Consider the following 23,990-nt stretch of genomic DNA (forward strand, 5'->3'; position numbering starts at 1 on the left):
AATGTGCTGGAGTAGCTACATAGTTATCACAGCTGTAACTTCTGTACTAGGAATGTTCTATAATGTTATTGTAGCTATATTCAGTACAGTACTGTAATCTTCTTTGCATAAAGGCCAGAAACCTATAAGATTCTGACTAGTCTTACAGTATTATGAACAACACATGGAGAGCTGGTTAATAGTGATGTACGTACAGTACTGTATGCTACAGTGACTGTCTGATTCATCTGGAACTCTTTACACATTTACAAATTCTGGGGAGAACAGTAAAAAGCTTGTTAATTATTTCATTATTATTAATATAATTGTTTATTTACATACATAGACAGTTGAATAAATCATGTTTCAGGTCCATATTTACAGATCAATACAAGTTCAAACAAGCATAAAAAAATCTTCAAGTAATAATTGGTGGAAATCAGTACAATAACGTACACGGTATAATTGTCCAATTAGGTTCTTCAGGAAACACTAAAAAAGCTGCAATACCTTGCACACTCATTGTTGCACGTCAGAGGTTTTGCTGAATACAATACATACTGTACTGTATACAGTATCACCTTGGGTAATATAAAGCTTTACAAGCTAACATTCTAACTGTGATGGAAACTGGACATAAGACAGGAGGCCATCACAGCGACCAGTCATGACAGTGGTAAGATAATGTCTTTTTTCTTCACCTCCGAGTATACCAAACTCAGCCACAGTTTCTTCCTTTCCAACAAAATGCCAGCCTTCATCATCCACCCTCCTGTTGTACTCCAGTGACAATCTATCCAGTACCTGTTATAATGAAAAGTTTTTATTAAAGTAATACTGACAGTGGAAAGTTAAATGTGCATGTCATTACTGTTCATACAGGTGTACCTTAAACAGAACCTTTTCCATATACCAGTCCATGACTATCCCCAAAGTCATTTTCCAGGATGACAGTATAGTGTGGTAGTGAAAGAGATACAAAATATAAACTTACTGTTTCAGGTTCATTTAGTAAGGCAATGTTGTGAAGAATGCAAGAGGCCCTCACAAATTTGCTGTTGTTTTCAACATGACGGTCTAATTGCTGCATACGCTTGAATCTAGATTTGAACAAGGCCATGGCATTAGCGGCCAACTTAAGAGCTTCTCTGTGGTTTTCATTAAACAATGCCTCCTGGAAAAACAAGTAGAAAAAATTATAATGCCATCATATCCTCTATGAAACTCCATTTTAAGAGGAAATGGTAATTAACTAACACTGACAAGTTTACTATTACAGTACCTCATCAACTCGCTCTTCCACATGATTACAGTTTCCTGACAACTCTGATCAGCATAAAATTAATAAAAGTATTTTAAACAAGTACAATATGTAACTTTACAATGGTCCAATTAAAATATACTGTACAATATTTATATAGTTTAGTATCAATTATTTTTAAAAAAGTTGTTTCAGAAAAGAGGCTCTACCCACCTGGTAAGATAAAACATCATTCATGTGAGGTGTCATGATGGCTGGTGCAAGAGGATACACAGCTGGGGCAACAACATGTGTTTCTGAACTTGTAAGATTTTGTAAGGTAAACCAAGCACCTGATTCCTGGAGGATGAAATATAAAAATGGAGGATTTATCCCAAAATTCTATTTTTATACCAAGCCCAAAACTACACTCATTTACATTGGGGTCTGTTAGTACTGGAATGCATTAGGGCTCAAGTACAACATATCAAATAAAAAAAATACAGTCAGCTATGAATTTACACTTTTTTTGTAGTTTCACTTGTACAGAACTTTATGATAAGTTGACTTGTTCAATGCAGGAGCAGGTAGTACAGTTGGTCCTCATATTACGCGGTCCCGCATTCCGCGTTTCACCGTTAACGCGGTGCCTTGCCAGAACCTAACATTCTTACATTCCGCGGTCGCGAACGCCATTACGCGGAGAGTGTCCGGCGCGACGCTATTTTTAGATTTTCCCCACGCGCCGCCCGCCCGCCTGCCTGCCTCTCCCTCCTCCTCCCTCCGCTTGGGCAAGCGGCGCGGTAAGGTTGCGCAGTGTGTGTCTTTGTTGCGTTATCACTGACGTCATATGACGTATCAGACCTGTGATTGGCCATGCATCCCTACCCTCCTCTGCTGCTAGCTGTAATTGGCTTAAAGTATTATGACGTGTCCACCCGGGGGAGGGAGGGAGGGAGGAAAGACGACGCTTGACCTAGCCGCGCAGTTTCATCCCTCAAGGCCACTCCGTGTAAACGCGCATCCATTGTTCCGTAAAATGGCTTCCGCCGGACCACCACCCCCAGAGAAAAACCTTTCCTTACCTGCAAAGCATAACAGATTTCTTCACCCGCAACCCACCACAGCCAGCCCAAGCCAGTGATAGTGACAGTGAAGTTGACTTTGAGGGATTTGTCAGGGAAGCCCTGACAACTGTAAGTGACAGTGATGATGATTCACCTAGTAATGGTGATTCACCTGAGGGCCAGTAATCTGCCCTCTGCCTCGGAACCAGCCTCCATCCCCGTATGCCGACCCATCTCTTCTACTACCGTAAGTGTTACACAAAATTTTTAGTTTTCTAACCTAACCTTTATTTTTCCTATGTTAACCTTTATCTTTCCTAACCTAACCTCTTCTATATTACTTGTTTTTTCATACCATCATAAAGTTAAGATAAAATTTTTACTACAACATAGTTGTGTGTCGTCAAAAAGTGGAGTTTGGGGATCGGCCTGGACTCCATTTCAATTAATCCCATATGTTATGTTGTTCACTTTACGCGTTCCTCACTTTCCGCGGGACCCTCCGGGTTACATTAACCGCGTAATATGAGGACCAACTGTACACTACAATAGCTCAAAGGTGAATTCATTTTTGCTTTTCTTCTTAATATTACTGTATGTTTGCTGTAAGTATTTGTTGTTTTGTAAGAATCTGTTGTATTCATTTGTTTGATGGTTAACATTTTTTTATTTATGAATCTTGGGTATTACAATAATAATATAATCACTGAACTAGTTAGGAGAGTCATGCCTTTTGGTCTGTGTGTTGTACCACTTCTGGCTGGGTCATTCTCTGTTCAGCTGTCACAGAGGCAAGACCACTGCACCTTCACCGTTGAACAGGATCAGTGTTTAGGTAAGTGCTAAAAGTTACACATAGCATACATTAACTAACACATACACATACTGTATAACACATCAGTAAGGTTTTTCATTATTTGAAGCAATATCTCCAGATATAATAACACTTAATATAGTCACGTAACCTAGCACTTTTGTCATCATCGTTATGTTATGGATCTACAATTATTCAATATTCACCTTTGAGAAAGTTGTTTGTTTGTTTTCCTGCAGTGAAACACGATGTACACAGACAAAAGTAATAATGAACCTTCATCTTTTGGAAAGTCTCTTTCAAGATTCTTCGAACACTGTTAGGCAAGTTCAGGCGCTCCAATCTCTCAGGGTAGCTGAGGTGCCGAATGGCAGGCACCAGTCTAGTGGCCCTCCTTTGGACATTTTCAATCAACTGACAGTCCCTAGCATTTCTTGGGGACCAGTACTCCAGACGGTGAAGCACCTCTTTCTTGAAAATCGTTACGAGGGATGGACTGTCTATATATCTGAACGACCTTCTTATAAGACCTAATAATTTGGTTGCCTGATTCACCTTCTTCTCACAATGGCCCGAGAACTTGAGCTCGTTTTCATCATACACACCTAGGTCCTTTTCACATTCAGTCTCAATTAATGAAATTTCTTCGTCCGGTTGGGACATAGGATATGCCTTCTTACCGTTGGTACGACCCAGGTGCAGCCTCTTACACTTCGTGACATTGAATCTTAGCAGCCATTTCTTCGACCATTCTTGAAGATCACACAGATCTTTCTGCAGTTCTTAACAATCTGTTTGGTTCTTAATTTCCCTAAATAACTTGGCATTGTCCGTAAACATTTGTATGGAGGAATGTACAGCGGCAGGCATGTCATTTATGAAACAAACAACAACAGGCCCAGTACACTGCCCTGTGGTACCCCGCTTGTTACGGGTACACATGACGATTTCGTGCCATTAATCACTATACACCTGCTTGCGATCATGCAGAAAGTCTCCAATCCACGCTAGGACACTTCCCCGAATACCGTACCCTTCCAGTTTAATTCTCAGCCTTTTATGGGGTATGGTGTCGAAAGCCTTGGCAAAATCAAGACATATATTGTCGATATTCCCACCCTGTTCCAGAATTTGTGTCCAAGCATCCATTACCTTATATTAATTGAGTAATTATGTTAAACAGGAACGTTCCGGCATAAAGTCCTTGTAAAGGGCTGCCAGCACGGCAGTCCTTTACAAGGTTGCTTTATATATGTTCCATCATGGCATCTCTTCAAATGCTCTCAAGTACTTTACATGCTATGCTGGTCAGGCTCACTGGTCTATGGTTGTTCATGGAGTGGCGATCGCCCTTCTTGATGATAGGACTCACATAAGCTATTTTCCAATCACTGGGGATCTTTTGCTCATCCAGGCATCAACAAAACAGGATCTTCAGGGGCTCAGCAAGCTCGTTGCACAACTCTCTTAGCACTCTGGGATGCACCATGTCAGGGCCGGGACTCTTATGAACCTTCAGCTTTAACAATTTATTTCTTATAACCTCGTCTGAGAACACATTGTGGGTAAGCGAGGTGTCGAATCGTCTGTTCTCAAACGCAGGAAGATTGTTCGCATCCTCCTTTGTGAACACCGAGGAAAAGAAACTGTTCAATGCCTCCGGCTTGTCCTGGTCGGAATCTGCATAACAACCATTCTCAAGTCTCAGGTCCGATACACCGAGGCTATGATGAAATTTCATAAATGTGATAGGTGGTTTTATTAATATTTTTCAGCTGAAAACTTGCTGGTTAAAATACAGTGTTTAGAATTTGTTGGTTCCCTGTGTTTATTATGAAACCAAGGATTTGGAAGTACATTTTCTAGCATGTCTGTGTTTTATTCCCAATTGAGCGTCCACATTTTCCACCCATCTTAACAAAAATTTCACAGGCGGCCGTCCGCCTTGTCCTAGACTAGGCACTTTTGTTCTCCGGTCACCACCAGACAAAGATCAAGATCACAGCTCACTGGAAAATCTGATTCCACTCTATGAGACTTTACTATTAATTATTGAACTTAATAAAGTTTCATAAGCGAAAGTGATCACTATTCCCCAGAAAATATTGTACTCAGTTGACCACCTAAGGTTAAGGCAGTTTCAACCAAACTGAGTGTGTTTTAAGTTCACGACAATTGTAAGACTCGGTATGTCTTAAGTTCACGACAATTGTAAGACTCGGTATGTCTTAAGTTCACGACAATTGTAAGACTCGGTATGTCTTAAGTTCACGACAATTGTAAGACTCGGTATGTCTTAAGTTCACGACAATTGTAATACTGTACTTAATATATCTTAAGGAGCAAAAGAAAACCAACAGTTAAGAAATTATTATATATATCTAAATCATAGTGTGATATAACCAAAAATTTTATAACAAATTTCATATAATAATTATTTCGAGTTTCGACAACTTTGTACAGTACTACAGTATTCTGAAGTGAGTGTCTAGTTCAATGACAATATCAAATGTTGTTGGAAAGAGTCATGAAGTAACCCTCACGTTTGATGCTTTCTGACCATGATGATTCCTCACTCTTGTCCCTCCTGCTGTCTGCTGGTGGTGTCAGTCAACCACAGGTGAGTACAAGACCTTCTTGGTGGTAGTGGCAGTGGTGTCAGTCAACCACAGGTGTACATATACAGTAGTCCCCTGATTAACGAACACAATTGGTTCCACAGAGTTGGTTGTTAACCGAAAATTTTGTTAACTGAATCTATCATGTTAATGGGATATTGGGTAATTGGTTCCAACTCACAGAAAAAGTACATACAAAGTACTGCATACCGGTAATAGAATTAACAAAACATTAAATATAAACTAAATACAGTACTGTACTGTACTGTACAGTATAATGTACAATAATATATAAAAAACTGTATGTCGTATTCCCGGCAGCTTTGTTTACATATCAAACAGCTGATTGTAGAGGCAGTCGATGATGACATGCCATATTCTTTACAGAGTGCATTGGATCTAATGCCTTCTTCATGTTTCATAATAATTTCTGCACTGTATATTATCAACATGTTAACTAAATTTCAGAATGACCAATAATTTTAATGTAAAAATGCAAAAATATTCAAGAGACCAACAAATTCGATATTCACTCCACTATAAACAACGTTAAACTGAGAAGCGTTGGTGGGTGATTCGATCAGCTGATGGGCACACAAAAATTGTTCCCTGTACTGTATATATTATCAATATGTTAACTAAATTTCAAAATTACCAATAATTTTAATATAAAAATTGTAAAAATATTCAAGAGCGCAACTTTCTTGATATTTACTCCACTGGAAACGAATGTAAACATAGAATCGATTACTGTATTGGCAGACTAGCCGATCACAACAAAGCGTGTTTCTCGTAAGGCTTTCGTTAATCGAAGTTTAGTTCGTTAATGGAACTGAAAATCCTTATGGGAGCTAATTCGTTAACTGAAATTTTGTTAATTGAACCGTTCATTAATTGAGGGACCACTGTATAAGACCTTCCTGATAGTGGTGGCAGTTAACCACAGGTGTGTAGAAGACCTTCCTGGTGGTGGTGGTGGTAGTGGTGTCAGTCAGCCATTGGGATATAGAGGACTTCCTTACGGTGCCTGATGTGGGAAGACCTGTAGGTCTTCCGACAGAGGGACGCCCTCAGCCGTGGCCGGTGCCTGATGAAGGATGGCTGTTGGCCGATCTCCCCCAGTGCCAGCGGCTGGCTGGATTTTTCATCCTTGACGATCACCTCCATATCTCACTTTACTTAGACTTCAATTAGCAGATGTGATTATTAAGGAAATCTTCCCACTGAGGTGTATATCTCTTGCTCGGATGAAATAAATTGTGCTTGCCTGGTGGATGATACGAGCCATAACGGCCTATACCCAGGTAAAGGAACGGGGCTTTTACAGGGACCTTGAAGCAAAGGCCCTGCTACCAGGACACAGATTAAAAGCAATTATCACAGTAATAATAAGGATCAATATTATTATTATTATTAAGCTGATAATTAGAAGTGTTTCTAAAGGACTGAGTTGGCATATGATCCATCATTCATAGCAAGATACAGTGTACATACGGATAGCACATAGATTGAGAGAGCCGCATCTACAGCAAATTAGCGTAATACAACTGCTTGTTGTAGCCTAAAGTAGAAGTCCAAAAATCCGGACTGCTTGGGGATTGAGTCGGTCCGGATTTTCGGATTTTCCGGATTCTCAGGCAGTACTTTTATAATTCAAATTTAAGGAGGAATAAAGAAGAGTTGAACAGGTACATTTTGATAGTTTATTCATTAGTAAATACAGCATGCTTCATTTATCAAAACGAGCAGTTTTAAAGAAAAATAAAGTCAACACGACAAAAATGTAAACAAACATTTTTCACTACGAAAAAAGAGGGGTGTAATGTTTGAAATTGAACATTGTAAAAGAAAAATACAGTAAACAAATGAAAGCAGAATTTATTTTATACAAATCAATTATTTATTTGTAGTTTATTAATGAAACATTTTCCTATAAATACAAAGTACAAAACAACAAATAAATATTTATTCGTTGATTTCCACGACTTCTATATCGTCTGCTGCACTGCTTGTGGAAGGAACACTTGCAGCTTCTACTGCATCTGCTGCACTGCTTGACACTGCTTTCTTTAAATACTTTCGTATATCACCTTGTTTACGACTTTGTAATTTCTTTGTAATAAGATTATTCTGCACCATGTGTGCATGCATGACATCTTGAAGACTGAAGCTATGGTTCTGTTCCACAAATTTAATGACTGCTTCAATGCCCTTTTCTGCTGCAGCCCAAGATATCTTTTCTTCAACTTTGTCGTTTTCTTCACCAGATTCTTCTGAACAATTCTCTTCTATCTTCTCAGGAGTTGTAATGATTTCAATGATTTCTTGATCAGTGAAAGTGGCAGCAACTTCAATATCATCGTCAATGTGTATCCACTCTTCTATGTCAGCAGCATTAAGCTTGCGTAGAGGGTTGTCTTCCAGAGATAATTTAACAGTCTCCATCAGTTCTTGCACTTCAGATGCCCTCTGCTTTATGTGGAATCCTTCAAAATCTTTGTCTTGATCACACACTAGATCTGCAAACATCACTTTCGGCCACAACTTTCGCCACGCTCTTAAAAGTGTTTCACTCGTGACTGCATTCCATGCAGTCACGAGTGAAAATATTGCATCCTTGATCGTAAAACTGCGTTGAAATTCTGTAGGGTTGACATTCTTATTCATCATTTTCGTCATAAAATCATTTTTATAGTGACATTTAAAGTTCCTAATGACTCCTTGATCCATGGGTTGAATCAATGATGTTACGTTTGGTGGCAAGTAACATGCATAAATATTCCCGCAATCAGACACTAATTTTGATTCATGCGGGTGGGCCCTACAGTTGTCGAGAAGTAGCAGGCACTTCGTATTTGCAGGCTTCCCCAATTTCCTTAAGTTCTGACGAACTGATGGAACAAAATCATGAACAAACCAATCGCGAAATATGTCTTTGTCCATCCAAGCACTCTTTTGGGCTTTATAGGACACAGGCAAGTGCACAATTCCTTTAAAGGCCTGTGGGTGCTGAAATTTGCCAATCACCAAAAGCTTAATTTTATGCTGACCTGAAGCATTAGCACATACAAGAACGGTTAATCTTTCCTTATTAAGCTTAAAACCTGTTGCATTTCATTCTTGGTTTCCAGCCAAAGTCTTTATGGGCAAACACTTCCAGTAAACCCCTGTTTCATCAGCATTATAAATTTGATCGGCTGTGTCATTTACAATTTGTTCAAATGTTGCACTATATTTTGTTGCTGCTTGTGTATCAGCCGACTGTCTTTCTCCAGCAATATCTAACTGTCTAATACCATGACGAGTCTTGAAATACCTAAGCCATCCATCACTAAATGCGCACTCTGATTCAATGTTCATTTGCTCCTTAAAAGACTTTGCTTAGGCAATAAGCATCGGCCCAGAAATTGCCATACCTTCTGATCGTTTTAACAAAAACCATTCGTGCAACACTTTATCAAGCTTTTCTAATTTGGGCCGATGTAAACTTTTTCTTTCAGCAATTTTATTGTAAGGCTCAGAAGAAGTTGTGAATTCTAGAATTTTATTCTTTGCCTTTTTTATATCATAAATTGTTGACTTTCCAATGTCGTATGTTTCCATTAGAACAGCACTGCTCACACCACGTTCTAGTTTCTTAAGTATTTCAAGTTTGTCACTCAATTTCAACGTGTTCTTCTTTCTCTTCACACAACAAAGTTTATCTACTTTAGGAGCCATTATTATGGGCTTGTAAATGGAAAGAGTAGGACTCAAAATTACATACGTTGTCACAGTTCGATTGCTTGTTTTAAAGTAGCGATCGAGTGGTCGCTTGTTGTTGCTGTGTAGCTGTGGTGTTCACGCATACACACATATACACACTGTACAGCCCTGTAAATGTATTCAATGCATATTATATCATTATGTCTAAATCAAATGTAAGTCTGTATATTTTTAGCCACCGGCTGCAACTCTATTAATAAACCGTTTATTATTATTATTATTATTACAAAAGATTTATAGTGCCTCAAATTTTACATTTCAGGACAAGCTAATTACAAAACCAACAAAATTAGCTACCTTAATTTACAATTACTTTTATTATTAGAATTATGTAAATTATTTTTTTAAAGTAACTCCATTCATTCACGTAACCCACAAAAGCCCGCTAAATTTAAAAAGTTTGAAAGTTTTCGAAAAGTCCGGATTCTCGGGTGGTCTGGATTTTTGCCATCCGGATTTTTGGACTTTTACTGTACATATACAATATAAGTAAAAAAAATTTCAAGAGCAGCAAATTAAGTCGTCGCGAGCCACGCAATGAGTACCACGGTACTACCATGGCCGCAAAAAATATTGCTCCCTTCTGCATAATTAACTGTGTTTATATATTGTACATGCTTTGACCGCGAGAAAAGCAGCCTGCCAAATTTGTCAAGGCGGGAATATATAACATCTGACATCTCTATGGTGTTTCCCACTCGACTAGAAGTGGGAGAAACTTGGCCGTGCCCCATTTGCTATTGATCAGGGTGTGCGTTAATTTTCGCTCACCAAGCTGATGAGTGCAAATTAAGACACACCCACAATTAGCCCCAAATTTTCTTTCAAAACTGTATTAATGGCTCCCAAAAACATGTCTGAGGCAGAGAAGGGTCGGATCCTTGCCCTGTTAGACGATAAAGTCACTGTGAAAGAAATTTCAAGGAAAACAGGACAAGGAACGGCAACGATTAAGAGGCTCAAGCGATTGACACGCAACCTTCCCGCCAACATTATTCCACCAAGGAAATTATCACCAGGAAGACCTCCAAATGCACTGATTCACTACTGAGGCTTGAGATAATGAGAGATCCCAATATGAAAGCCCATTCTCCTACAAGACGTATCAGAATGAACAATTCAACATCGCCTTCAGAAGGAACTTCATCTGCCTTTCCATCAAGCTGCACGAAAACCACTTCCCATGGACCGAATGTGCTGTCAGTGGCTTGCTTTTGCAAGAAAATACCAGCACTGGAGCAAAGAACAATAGAATTCTGTGATGTGGTCTGATGAAAGCACTTTTTGCGTCGTGACTGCAGGGAAACGGACAGTCAGAAGGCCCACCAACACCAGCCGGTATGATCCTCATTGCACCATTAAAACCGTGAAACATCCTGCAAGTGAGATGGTGTGGGGAACATTCAGTGAAAAATGTGGTCGTGCTAGCCTCCATTTCCTCCCCACAAACACGACAATGAAATCTGATCGCTACAAGACTGTCTTGGGAAAAACATTTATTGGAGTATTATCAACTTCACCAGTCCACATTCTTCATGCAAGACGGTGCCCCCTGTCACAGGTCAAAAAGTGTGACAACTTGGCTTCATGAAAGGGCTATTACATTGCTGGAGTGGCCTGGAAACTCACCAGATTTAAACCCCATCGAGAATGTATGGCACGAGATGAAGTGGAAGCTGTCAACATGGGACATATCAAATGTACATCAGTTACAGGAGGAAATCAAGCGCATGTGGGAGTTTGAGATGGATGAAGAGTATTTTCAAATGTTAGCAGAATCCATGCCAAAAAGACTTAAACTGGTAATAAAATGTAAGGGAAATTTGACTAAGTACTAAATAGTAGTAGAATAAAACATTTTAAGTCTGTAAACGTGTTTTATTTATCCTTGAAATACGTTTGAGTATGAATATCATGTGAAAAATTAAAGGGTATCAATATTTTTTGCGGTACAGTGGTCCCTCGGTTAACGAGCACAATCCGTTCTAGAAGGTTGCTCGTTAACCGAAACCATTGTTTCAATGGGTTTTTGGGTTATTGGTTCCAGCTCACCAAAAATTACCTAAATTCAACAAAAAAAGTAGAAAAGTACACTTAATCTGAGGTGTGTATGTAGAAGGCTCCTGGATGATGATGATGATGGGAGTTAGAATGGGGGTGGAGGAGAAGGGAGAAGAGAAGGCATTGGGGTGGAAGAGAAGTCACCCCATGGCGCCATTTCACCCATAAAATTTTAGTTCTCTTGGTGTAATTCAAGATTATTTTCTTTAAATCAACACTGCACTGCATTATATATTGTCAATATGTAAAATAAATTTCAAAATGACCAATAATTTGCTTAACACAGAAAAAAAGCATTTAGTTGAAGAGAGTCTCAAGCAAGATGTTACCTCCACTGAAAAGACACAAAGACTGATGCCTGTATGCTGTGTTGGCAGGCTGGATGGCGTGCCACAAACTAGTGACCCAACCTTCAATTATGTTCAACAATTGTTGAAATAACTAAAAAATTTAATATTAAACTTTTAAAATTATTGAATAGTATAAACTTCTTGATATTTACTAAAAGGGTAAGGAATTTAAGCCCTAGAACAATTACTGTATTGGCGGACTAATACTACAGCTGGTGGACCGCCAAATGCAAGCTAAAACATGTGGAGGTCGGCTCGTAAGAAACTCGTTAATCGAGGGATTGCTCGTTAACCGAAGTTAAGAAGCTTACGGAAGGTAACTCGTTAACCGAGGCGCTCGTTAACTGAGGGACCACTGTACAGTGGTCCCTCGGTTAACGAGCAACCTTCTAGAACGGATTGTGCTCGTTAACCGAGGGACCACTGTATAGACATTACATATTTTGCATAAGAGATAAAATTTGTAGTCCTTTAGTGTAGTACATTTGAAAACAAAGTTAGTACAGTAATATGTTGCTCAAAATTATGGCTTTCTCACAGGAAATGTCTATATAACTAACCACAGTAATCAGGATAATATGTACAAGGGATCCCCGAAATTCGCGGGGGTTAGGTTCTCAAAATGGCCGCGAATCGCCAAATCCGCGAATAACATTTGTTTGCCATTAGGACAATTATTTATTTTACCTGCATTGTATACCTTGTATAATAGAAAAATACTCACACAAATAATCATAAACAAATTTATTAAAAATGTGAGTCTACCCTCAAGTCCGTGCTTTATTAATAAAGTAATAATGCACGGAGTGAACTTGAGGGTAGACTGTCACATTTTTAATAAATTTGTTTCTCATTATTTGTGAGAGGATTTTCCTATTATTATTTATTTGTATGTATACAGTATTTTGTGTGTCTGTGTCTACACACACACACACACACACACATATATTTACAATACAGGTAAAGGAAATTACTGTCCCAGCCGCAAAAATGCCGGCAACTTTAAAATTTCCCACAGGACAGCAAAATTCCTTTTTATACATTTAGTACATTCGCCGGAAGATTCGGACAATCGTTTTTTCCGGACAGATGGTTCTCCCTTTAGTCCGGATCTTCTAAGGTTCACTGTACTGCCAATAAGGAGAGAGATCTTGACATTGCGATAGACCAGTCATTGAAAGCAGCACAACGAGTGGGGGCAGCAGTGAGGAGAGCAAACCGAGATTTGGGAATTATAAAGCATTCCTTTAAATACAAAGATAGGAAAATGCTCCTTCAACCGTACAAAGATCAAGTACTTCCCAGTCTGGATAACTGTATACAAGCTTGGAAACTCTACCTCCAGAAAGATCTAACATACTAGAAAAGGAGCAACACAGAGTGACTAAAATGATTCTGGAACTATGTCATCTCAATTATCCAAGTAGACTGAAGGGCTGAGAACTAACAACCCTTCATACAGATCCCACTGAAACATGCAAAATCCTGACATTCTTTGTGATGTCACGCACCACCAACATGAGAGGACATAACTACAAGCTCGCCAAGTTACCATTCAGAACAAATATAAGGAAATACTTCTTAACACAGAGGCTGGTAGACCTATGGCTGTGGCACCAAGAACAGTATTGGGCTTCAAAATAGCCCTTGACAAAATTATCAAGAACAATGGAGGGATCCTACACTGGCCATTGGCCTCCTTTTCTCAGCATGATCATCTCTAGTCGGTGACCATGAGGTGAATAAGGTAAACTTATTGGGTGAATGAGGAAGGTCATCTTGTGAGCCTGGAGCCTAACCCCCTACTTCCCATAGGCCCTTAGTATTTTTTTACAGTTTCTATTTGCTCAGTGTTTAACAAAAATGTAACCAACGTGCAGATTGAGTGCTGACTAATTATTTTTGGTGTTTAAGTAATATATATACGTACTGTATATACGTATATATACTGTACTGTACTCGTATATAGCTCACCTGAAATATTTGAATACGAGGGCCAGCACTTGGAGCATCCAAATGAATATCTCGAAAAATCAGTCTTTGGTCCACTATGAACTGCAGAACAAAGGCACACTTGAATCCTGCCTTACTTTTGTCATAGCAATAATCTTGTTTTTCAGGACCAGGTGGTGTCCGCATGTGAATAAGTGCTGCATCCATCGCTCCCATGACCCCAGGGAAGCCCGAAACATTTTTGATGGCCTCAGCTATAACTAACCTAGTCAATAAATACAAGATATTACTATATCACAGAGATAATACTTTTTTATATCTTGAAAAAAGAAAAAAGAAAGATTACTCATTAAATTCTATATTATGGCAGGATACTTTGACATAGTAGCTGGGATTCATCTGTGATTAATAAACATCATCAAAAGTAACAACAGTCATAAAAAGGGGCAGTTAGAAGCCCAGGTTCACCCCCCTTGGACAATACAGCAGAGAGGAACTTCTAGTTCAAGTTTAACAGTTTTTGCTCATACATAGTTGCTGCCCTCTGGTCATTCTGGGGCCTTGGGGAGGACTGGCCATGAAGCATTAATTACCTGCTATTACCGTAATAATCTGTTATATCATCCTGTGCCACATACAGACATGTTGTTTCCAGGGATTACTATTAACAGAGATGAAGCACACATCAGTAAGAATGCAGAGTGAACAATGAGGCCACCTGTTCAGTTAAAGTGTGGCCAAGAAAGTATGGGCTTAGACCTGTATGGTCAACCCAGAGAACATGTAACATGAACAGTTAATTTGGTGATGTCAATACACTACAGGTAGAGTAGTCCTCATTTATCGTAGGGTTTCTGCTCCTGAAAACTTTACAATGTACAAAATTACAATATGCAAAACTAATTTTCACATAAGAAACAATATACTGTGCAGGCAGTCCCTGACTTATGAAGATCTAGCTTATGAAAATATAAAATTAAGAAGAAACAATTTTACCCCAATTTTTTGAGGTGCTTACGGAAACTCTTAAGTTATGATTTTTTCTTCACTTTTTGTAAATTTTTTGCAGTATCAGGAGATGCTTCCCATTCAGGACCAGGTCAGTTTATAAAGATAATTAAACTAAAAATAATGTACAGTACTGTAATGTATTTTACTGTCTTAATATTTATTTAAGCTAAAATAAAATACAGGTAGTGTGTTAGTTATCATGGCTCACAGAATGATTACGTGAAGAAGTACAGTAGTAAGATGCTGCTTCAAGATACAGTGATATCCCTGTTAGCCAGAACAATTGGTGCAGAGCACTTCCGGGGATGAGAGATTTCCGGATAACCAGACGACTTTCTCAAACCTGGAAAAATTCCATTTCCGGTTACTGGGAAAATTTTCTGAGTGTCTAGACTAGACATATTGCAGAGACGGACACTAGCCCACTTCCCCAGAACGTTTCTGGGTGCTGGAGATGTTTTCCTTGAGTCTAAACTACCGGAGTCTGTAAATGCAGTTCTAATTAAGTTAGAAACATAATTTCTTTACTTTAATAATCCAGAATAGTTTATCTAAAAGTTTGGTTAAATAAATACAATTAAAAATAAAATATCTATAGGATATGGGCGTGAATGAAGCTGTGTGTTAAAGTAAAGCCTGATATTTTTCACTCCCGTAGAGCTGTGGGGTCTCGTGTAACTGACCTGACGTGATGCAATGTAAAGTGGAGGTAGGATAGGGGATTAGTGGTCTCATATTACTGACCTGATGGAATGTCAGGTCACCCTTTCTTGGGTGGAGGATTAGTGGGTCAAATAACCTGAAGATGTCTTGAATAAACACAAAACCTAAAGGATTTTTAAGGAGATTGTGATAAATGAGCAAATTTGTATCCCTTCAATATTAGATTACATAACATTTTAAAATATGGAGTGAGAAAACAGAAAGGTGTGGGTAATTAGAGAGAGGGAGTGGAAATAAGTTTTGCCAAGCGCTTCTCAACAGCTGATGTTTAACTCGCTACCCTGCAGTCACACACACACAGATGTGTCATACAATAAGACCCTCACTCCTCATGCTTGCTGTCTTAATTCCCTTGTTGGGGGTGTGTGAGTGGTGTTGGAATGTGTTTGTGCATGTGGGGGGGAGGGGGGGGGGGTGATGTTGGGGGTGTGCTTGTTGGAGGGTGTGTGTGGGTGGTTGTTGGAGGGTGTGTGTGGGTGGTTGTTGGAGGGTGTGTGTGGGTGTGTAATGTTGGGGTTGTGTGTGATGTTAGGGTGTGTGATGTTTGGGGGGTGGTGATGGTGTGGGTGATATGTGGTGAGGGTGGTGTTGGGGGTGTGTGTGTGTGATGTAGAGGTGTGTGGGTGGAGTTGGAGGGTGTGTGTGAGTGATGTAGAGGTGTGTGGGTGGAGTTGGAGGGTGTGTATGTGTGATGTAAGGGTGCATGTGTGATGTGTGGATGGTGTTGGTGTGTAGCACAGTGTGAGTAATGTTGGTGTGTGTGTAGCACAGTGTGGGTAATGTTGGTGTGTGTGTAGCACAGTGTGGGTAATGTTGGTGTGTGTGTAGCACAGTGTGGGCAATGTGAGCCGGTGTATTGTTGGCGGAGCAAACCTTTTTGGGGGTGAGGGTTGCGTGGTTAGTCTCTCCCCCTTCCTCACTCAAGCGTGGCTAATTGTGATAGGGAGATGAATTTGATACCATAATGATCCTTAATAAATTTTCTATGAGGCATTTCCAATAAGATATCCTTAAACGAAATATTTCATTACACACCATTTTTTTTTAGATAATCCTGAATACTTTATCTAAAAGTTTGGTTAAATCATTATATTTAAAAAAAAACAAAAGCTCTATATGAAATGGACGTGAATAGAGCTGTGTTAAAACTGATAGGAGCTGTAGTTATTACACCACTGTACAATATTGTTCATACTGTAAACATAATAATGTATACTACTGAATATATTATATTCACCAGCAGATCCTGTCATCTTTAGCCTACAATAGGCAGACACTTCACTCAATTGACTGTAATACATAACTAATCACATCTTAACACTTGTGATGAAGGTTGGGTGGGAGATTATTGGGTCATGTTACTAACCTGACCTGAAGCAAAGTCAGGTCACCCATTGTTGGGTAGGGGATTAGTGGGTCTTATGACCTGAAGGAGTCTTGAATGACATATTTTACCTAAGAGGTATATACATAGTACTATACTGTATTGTATATGAAGGGTACTACAGGTATTAATACGCACAGATTATTACAGTAACGTATCTTTACTAATTAATGAAAAACAAATATGTAAACAATATTGTACCATGAATGAGTCAGTACAGTAGACAAACAGAGAGGCGACCCTTTGGGGGAGGAGGGGGTGGCTCGGTCACATTTACCCCCAATGGACCCTTCTCCCTCTTCCTCCCTCGCTCACAACATTCGTTATAAACTTTATTTATGTTAAAGAGATGAATTTGATGACATAATGATTCTCTGTGAGACGTTTCCAATATGATAACCTTAAACGACAAGCCGAATAATAAGATAAAATAAGGATTTTACTGTACTGTATATGAAGGGGACTGGTATTAATAAGCTCAAATTATATTATCAGTTTCTATCCCCAAGTCTCTATGTAAAGAACTAAACAAAAAATTTATTTGAAATACTCCATAACATTCAATACCATAATATCCTGACCACTAGGGCTAGTGATCCAGAATTTTTCCTGTGAAAAAAGCATAATTTTGAGCAGCACATTACTGTACAGTAGGGTCGGGATATATCGCGAGATAGGGTCCAATGATGTTTGCTATACAGTATACTAAATCGCAACAGTATATAATTACCGTACATGTAATTAATGGAGAAAATAGGGTTAGGTTCTGAAGGCTCAAAAGTGACTAAACTTTACTTAACGAGTTCATTTTCTTACTAACTAAAGCACCAATGAACACTAGACTCGGGAACAACAGGCTATTTCAATATCAACATCAAGGAACACTAGACTCGGCAGCAGATGCCACACTGCCATCCTCACTTGACAATCCCACACCTACATAAACAAACACCAAAAATATTAGTTACAGTATTAAATCTTTTCCATTAAGCTTCCCATTATCTTCACTTCACTTTTGACATCACTAGCAACCCATTTACACTCGCTTTAGAAATTGGAATCTGCACCAGACTCGGCAGCTGACTCGCCATCCCGAGAACAACAGACGACACACTGCCACCCTCACGTAACAATCATAAACAAACACCAAAAATATTAGTTACAGTATAAAATCTTTTCCATTATGCTTTCCATTATCTTCACTTCACTTTTCACGTCACTAGCAACCCATTTACACTCACCTTAGAAGTCGTAATCTTCAGCAGTCAGCTGCTTTCTCGTCACTCACTCAGAAAGACTGAGCAGGTGAGAGTGAATGTGTGAGTGAGCAGCCACGGTGGTGCCTCTGGTGAGCAAATAACACATTTGTTTGCCATGGCGGTACATTTGAAATATTTCCTGACTGATTTCCCTCGCGAAATAAAAAAATTTATCGCTATATAAAAGAAAATTTCAATAATTTTGGTAAACGTGATATAATTTTTTTTTTATATAAAGTCACGATATATCCCGACCCTACTGTACTCATTTTGTACTCAATGTACTATGGTAAAGGACTAAAATTTTTATCTCTTGTGCAAACTATGAGATGTTTATACTCAAATTAATTGCTATCTTGCAAGGATTCCAATAATGCAAGTCATATTCTCTTAAGTCAAGTATTAGATAATTTATACAAGAAAACTTTAAGCCCAAAACAAAATTCATCCTATTAATCGTTATCAACGTCATCTACTCCCCCACTGCTGGCTGGGAGGAGGGGCAGAGGTGGGGGTGTTGACAGCCAGGAGGGGAAATTAACGCATACTCAAGGATTATGAAAGGCAGGGAGCTTAAGTTTTTCGTTTATAAAATGTCACTGACTTGGTTTAGCTTAATATAACTTGCCGGAATTAAAATTTTCTCGGAAAATCGTTCCCAAAGCTGGAACTTTCCTGCTTTGGGAACGATTTTCTGAGGGGCACATTTTCCGTAAAATTCTGAGAAAATTTTCCCGATACCCGGAAAATTCTGGAAATAGAGATTTCCAGATAACGAGACGACTCTCTCTTAGCCGGAAAAAACCCCTCATCCCCGAAATTTTTTGTAATTTTCCGGAAAATTTCGGCTTTGGGAACGATTTTCCGAGAAAAATTCAATTCCAGCTATCGGAGAGTTCCGAGTTTGAGGGATTCCGGCTAACGGAGATATTACTGTATTTCCACTGTGAGAAAACTGTGTGTTTAGTATCCCAGAGTTTGATCTAATGTCAGTGGAAAGAATAAAATGTTAAATGGACAAGTTTAGCTCGCCTTTTTCAGATAAAACTACTGTACAACAAAAATCGAATCCAGTGAAAGCAAAACATCTCAAAATGTATATACTGTACTGTATATACAGTGCAGTAGATCAAGTTATTCTATTTGGTCATGCTAGAATTTCATGCATATGAATACAAGTGTGAAATAATAGTCGAGAAATATTGCAAATTGAAAGAATTATCATGATTATTACACTAACCTCTCATCCAGTCGTGGCATGTTCATATATATGTCTTGCTGTCTAATGAGGAAGTCAGCAAACCTGACAGCAGTATTCAGAAAAGCAATGGGTGACATGCTGAATCTGTTAAGAGAATAAACTCACTATTAACTGTGATAAGCCATGATATAGCTTACTATACAGGTGAAAAGAAACTAAAATGAAGAAAAGAAAAGAAAAGATATGCATCTGGTATTCCATCCCTGACCTAACCAACTCATCATAATATTGAACCAAGTCATCGGAACTGCAGTGCTGTACAGTACTGTAGCCACTTGGTAAACATCATGTCCTTCAAGAAGACCCCTTGAGAGTGTAACCTAGAGAAAGATTATCAGACATTGACTGAAGACTTCTTTGTGATGATGTAAATTACAAGTGATTGGAAAGGATAAGAGATGCCTCTGTAAGTGTGAGAGTAGGAAGAAAAGAAAATGAAAACATACAGTATATCTGTCTCTCTCTAAGAAAAACAAAAAAGGGAAAAAATAATGAATTCTCATTTTCTAATTGCAATGAATGACTTATGTACAGCATATTAAGTACCGGTAAGTCTTTGGGGGTGAAATATGGATTCTTAGGAAACCAGAACTTAATTGGGATCTAAAAATCAACTGAAATTGAAAATTAGAATAAATCTTCTCAACAATACTAGATACATTTGATTTATTGGTCCCCTTTAAATCCACGTCCTTCAGTCCTAAACAATGGACTAAAAAATATTATAATAATCACATGTAACCGCTGCAAGACCCCGGTGACTCCAACGACCTCATGAGTTCTATGGGAGCCCAGCGACCCCATGTCCTCTATGTGACCCTGTGTTTGTGAACTGCTGCTCTAAATAAATAAATAAAAAAGCAGGTAGAAGATTAGGGAGCCTGCCATTACACATACATTCTTCAATCCTGCTTTGAAAATAAGTTACAGTCCTGTACTAAGATGAACACCTCAGTTCCAGCTCAAGTAGTACTCCCAATGAGAGGAGGAAGCATGAGTTGCCTAATCCAGGCTTGGTTAAAAATGAATTTTAGGATCAGTACTTAATTTTTAATGAATGTTGATCTCAGATAACTCGTGTTTACTTAAGCCAGTTTAAATAGGGAGGTTGTAAGTGATTTTGTAACATTGTCTCTTACTTGATGAGTCACACTATCATCAAATACTGTACAGGCTGAAAAAGTAGTATCTTACAGATTCTTAACCCTTAGGCCCTGGGTGACGTTGTAGAACGTCCGACCAGCGCGCCCCGGCTGATGTTCCAAAACGTCCGCCTATTCCCACCAATTTTTTATTATTTTTTGAAAAGTTGATTTTTTCTCAATTTATCCCATGCTGGGGGTTTACTGCCAGCAGCACCCTAACCCGGGGCTTTAGGGTTACTTATCAAAGGATACATGTCAATATGTATATGTTTGATGAGGTATCAGCTAAGATGGGACTCAGCTCCTGCTCTGAGTGGATCTGATGGACATACAGTACTGTGCTTGAGGTTCATAAATGAACCTCAAGGAGTAACTAGCAAAGAGTACAAAGTTACATTTATATTTTTTAACACTTGTATACAGTACTCTAGAAATGCCAACAGTGGGAACAGAATATTGAAAAACAACTTCCCCATTCCAGGCTTGGAAATTAATAACCACCATCCTCAAAAATTTGGTGTTTGATATTTTGACAAGAATTTCAGACTAAGTTAAAGATGGTCCAATGAGAGATAGACCAAAAGATGATGTTGAGCTGGAAGTCTTGTTTGGTAGGCAAGTCATATTAAGCAGGATTGGGAAGTGTGGCACCAAAGACTTCCAAACAGTCTACCTCTACTTTATAGTGGCAACTGACATAATAAGTGTCACCTTACAATGTTTCCTGTATTACTGAAAAGTTTACCTAAATTTCACATTTATTTACATTTTTAGGTTCCAGTGATAAATTTAGGATGCAGGTACTGTACCTGGGAACCTGACTGTCACCTTAAAGACTTGTTGAGTGTACATGAGTCACTCGAGACCTGCACTAGGTTAGAAATATACACTCCTCGCCATTGCATTATGCGCGGGGTCATGACGGACATAAACAACAAGATGAAATAGTAATAAAAAATTAATCTGAGAAGTTAACAAACTTCCGGTAGCCTCCCTTTTCTCTTGATACACTCCTGCAGGCGTGAAGGAACTGACTCTGCTAAGTTGTGGATTATTTGTGGGTCTAGATTATTCCACTCCTCACAAATGGCTACCTCCAGCTTGGGGACGGTATTTGTGTCCTTGCCTTGTAGACGAAACTTGATGATGCTCCACTTATTTTCTATCGGGTTAAGGTCAGGCAATTTGCTTGGCCAATCACTTGTGAAGTCTACCTGACAGTCAAAAAGCCACTGTATTGCAGGTTTTGCTGTGTGACATCAGTGAGGCATTTTTCAAAAGACCCGGGCAAATAATCACAAAGCAGCTCCAAGTAGTTAAATTGGTTCATCATCACATTCCTAGGTAGCACAACAAGATCTCCAGTTCCAAAGTACTAGAAGCAACCCCACACCATTAGTGACTCAGGATGCTTAACTGTGCTAAAAGTGAACTTGGGGTCAAGCAAATCACTCCCGGGGTGCCTGTACACATTAAAAGTATGACTTCCAGTAAAAGAAAACGTTGCCTCGTCACTCCACATCACGTGCTGCCACTTGGTCGTATCCCACTGAACGTTAGCCTTGGTAAAAGAGACCCTATGCTGCCTCTGGACAAGGGTGAGGAGTGACTTCTTGAGTGTGCGGTGGCTGCAAAACTGCAGGTCGTCATGGATGCGGCGGTGAACAGTCCTTACAGAACCATCACCTATAAGTACAGGTTTTTTCTTTCAATTCCCGTGCTGACAGACGTGGATTAGCATCAAGTTGTCTCTTAAGAACAGTTAACGTGCATTGGGAAGTTTTTCGAGCCTTCCCTGGCCGTCTGTTGTGGACTGGTATTGCCAACCCGCCGTCATCTCGAAATCGTTGAATCCAAATCTGAACAGATCGTTCACTCACATCAACAATTCTTGATATTTCCTTTACAGGCTTTTTGCCCTTATGCAGACTAATAATTGACGCTATCTGCTCTTTTGTTAAATCTTTCCTCTTGCCCATTGTGGTAAAAAAGCAAAGAAACAACGGGCGATGTGGCAATAAATAGGGGCAATTTCAGGGGGGGGGGTAAAACTCATAAATCTCCGTTCACAAAATTTAAGCGGGGAACTGGTGAACGTTTTGATTGCTGGCTGACCTGTCCTCGAGTCTCCCTTCGCTGCCGGATGTACAATGCCTGCCTCAGCCCCAGCTGGCTGGCGTGGAGGGGTGCGAGACACTTCAGCAAAGATCACTTCCAGTCGGCCACCTATTGCATAATGCAATGGCGAGGAGTGTAGTCACTCTCAGTTGAACTCTTAGCATAACCCAACTTACCTTTCTGATGCTGGGGCCAGTTTTTCAGTTGAGCCAAAATAATACAAAGCCGCTAACACATGCTGTTTGTACTGGTCCAACTCGGCCACTGGTACTCCTTCCTTCATCAGTCTTTCTGCCACCTCATGCTGCCATTCTCCCACTAGGAACTTAGAATAAAAAAATCACATTTCTATAATTCTTTCCTGTTGATTCATCTATCAACCATTACCTAAAGCACAATTTCCTCCTGTATATTTTGACACTACTGTAGTGGGGGCAAAAAGGAGGGCAAAGTTATATTCACACCAACGACCATCACAACCCTAACATCTACAGTTTTTATTTTTAACCTGATGCTTAAGATATGATAGTGTACTGTATGGTGGAAACTCTATTTAATAGACTAGAGGAGAGCAAAGTCAGTTATATCGAGGTGTCTGTTAGATGTGAATCCTCCATCTAACCAACTATGAGTAATACAGTAACACCAAATGTGTTAATCCGTTAAGTATGATGAGTTAACCCTTTGAGTATGATGACTTAACTCCTTGATTATAATGAGTTAACCCCTTGAGCAAGAGTTGACCTTCTGTGTATGATGATTTAACTCCTTGAGCATGTTGACTTAAGGGGTTATATCATAATACTGATGGGGTTAATGTAAGATATCTTTAGTGAAACACAAGATCTTAAAATAATTCCACTTTTGAGTCTTACGTCCACCAGCAATTTAAAGGACAAAATACTTACCTCATAAACACTTTTTGTGACCCTAAATGTATGGAGGAAATCTGTGTCAGTTAATTCTGCCTCCTGGGAAGGGACAAGTTCAGCTATTTCTGTCTTGGCAGTGAATTTGACTTTTTGAATTCTTCGACGTTTTCTGGTAATCTAGAATAATAAGTAAATAATAAAACACATTTATTAAACACAACTAACACTGACCTATAATCCTTTCATTACACTGTACTGCATTCTGCTGATATTTGTATACGTATACCGTACGTACTTACTGCTAAGACACTTACAGACTTCCACTGAATATTGTTACTTTCTGTAACACCTCACCTAATCTATTATATGA

The 23,990-nt window shown here is 39.1% G+C and overlaps 1 protein-coding gene across 3 annotated transcripts in view; it reads right to left on the minus strand.

Moving 5' to 3' along the window:
- Positions 1 to 282: 282 nt before the first annotated feature.
- LOC121854802 (protein ANTAGONIST OF LIKE HETEROCHROMATIN PROTEIN 1-like) overlaps positions 283 to 23,990 on the minus strand; it is a 36,661-nt gene continuing 12,953 nt past the window's right edge. For all 3 annotated transcript variants that reach the window (XM_042349591.1, XM_042349590.1, XM_042349592.1), the window contains exons 5-11: positions 23,657 to 23,797; positions 22,925 to 23,073; positions 19,465 to 19,569; positions 13,869 to 14,112; positions 1,454 to 1,579; positions 974 to 1,153; positions 283 to 783 (exon numbers count right to left, since the gene is read on the minus strand). In XM_042349591.1, coding sequence (XP_042205525.1) covers positions 586 to 783; positions 974 to 1,153; positions 1,454 to 1,579; positions 13,869 to 14,112; positions 19,465 to 19,569; positions 22,925 to 23,073; positions 23,657 to 23,797 — 1,143 coding nt within the window. In that variant the 3' untranslated portion in view covers positions 283 to 585. The remainder of the gene's footprint in view (positions 784 to 973; positions 1,154 to 1,453; positions 1,580 to 13,868; positions 14,113 to 19,464; positions 19,570 to 22,924; positions 23,074 to 23,656; positions 23,798 to 23,990) is intronic.

Source organism: Homarus americanus, unplaced genomic scaffold (genome assembly GCF_018991925.1).
Source record: "Homarus americanus isolate GMGI-L3 unplaced genomic scaffold, GMGI_Hamer_2.0 scaffold53233, whole genome shotgun sequence".
Classification (NCBI taxonomy): domain Eukaryota; kingdom Metazoa; phylum Arthropoda; class Malacostraca; order Decapoda; family Nephropidae; genus Homarus; species Homarus americanus.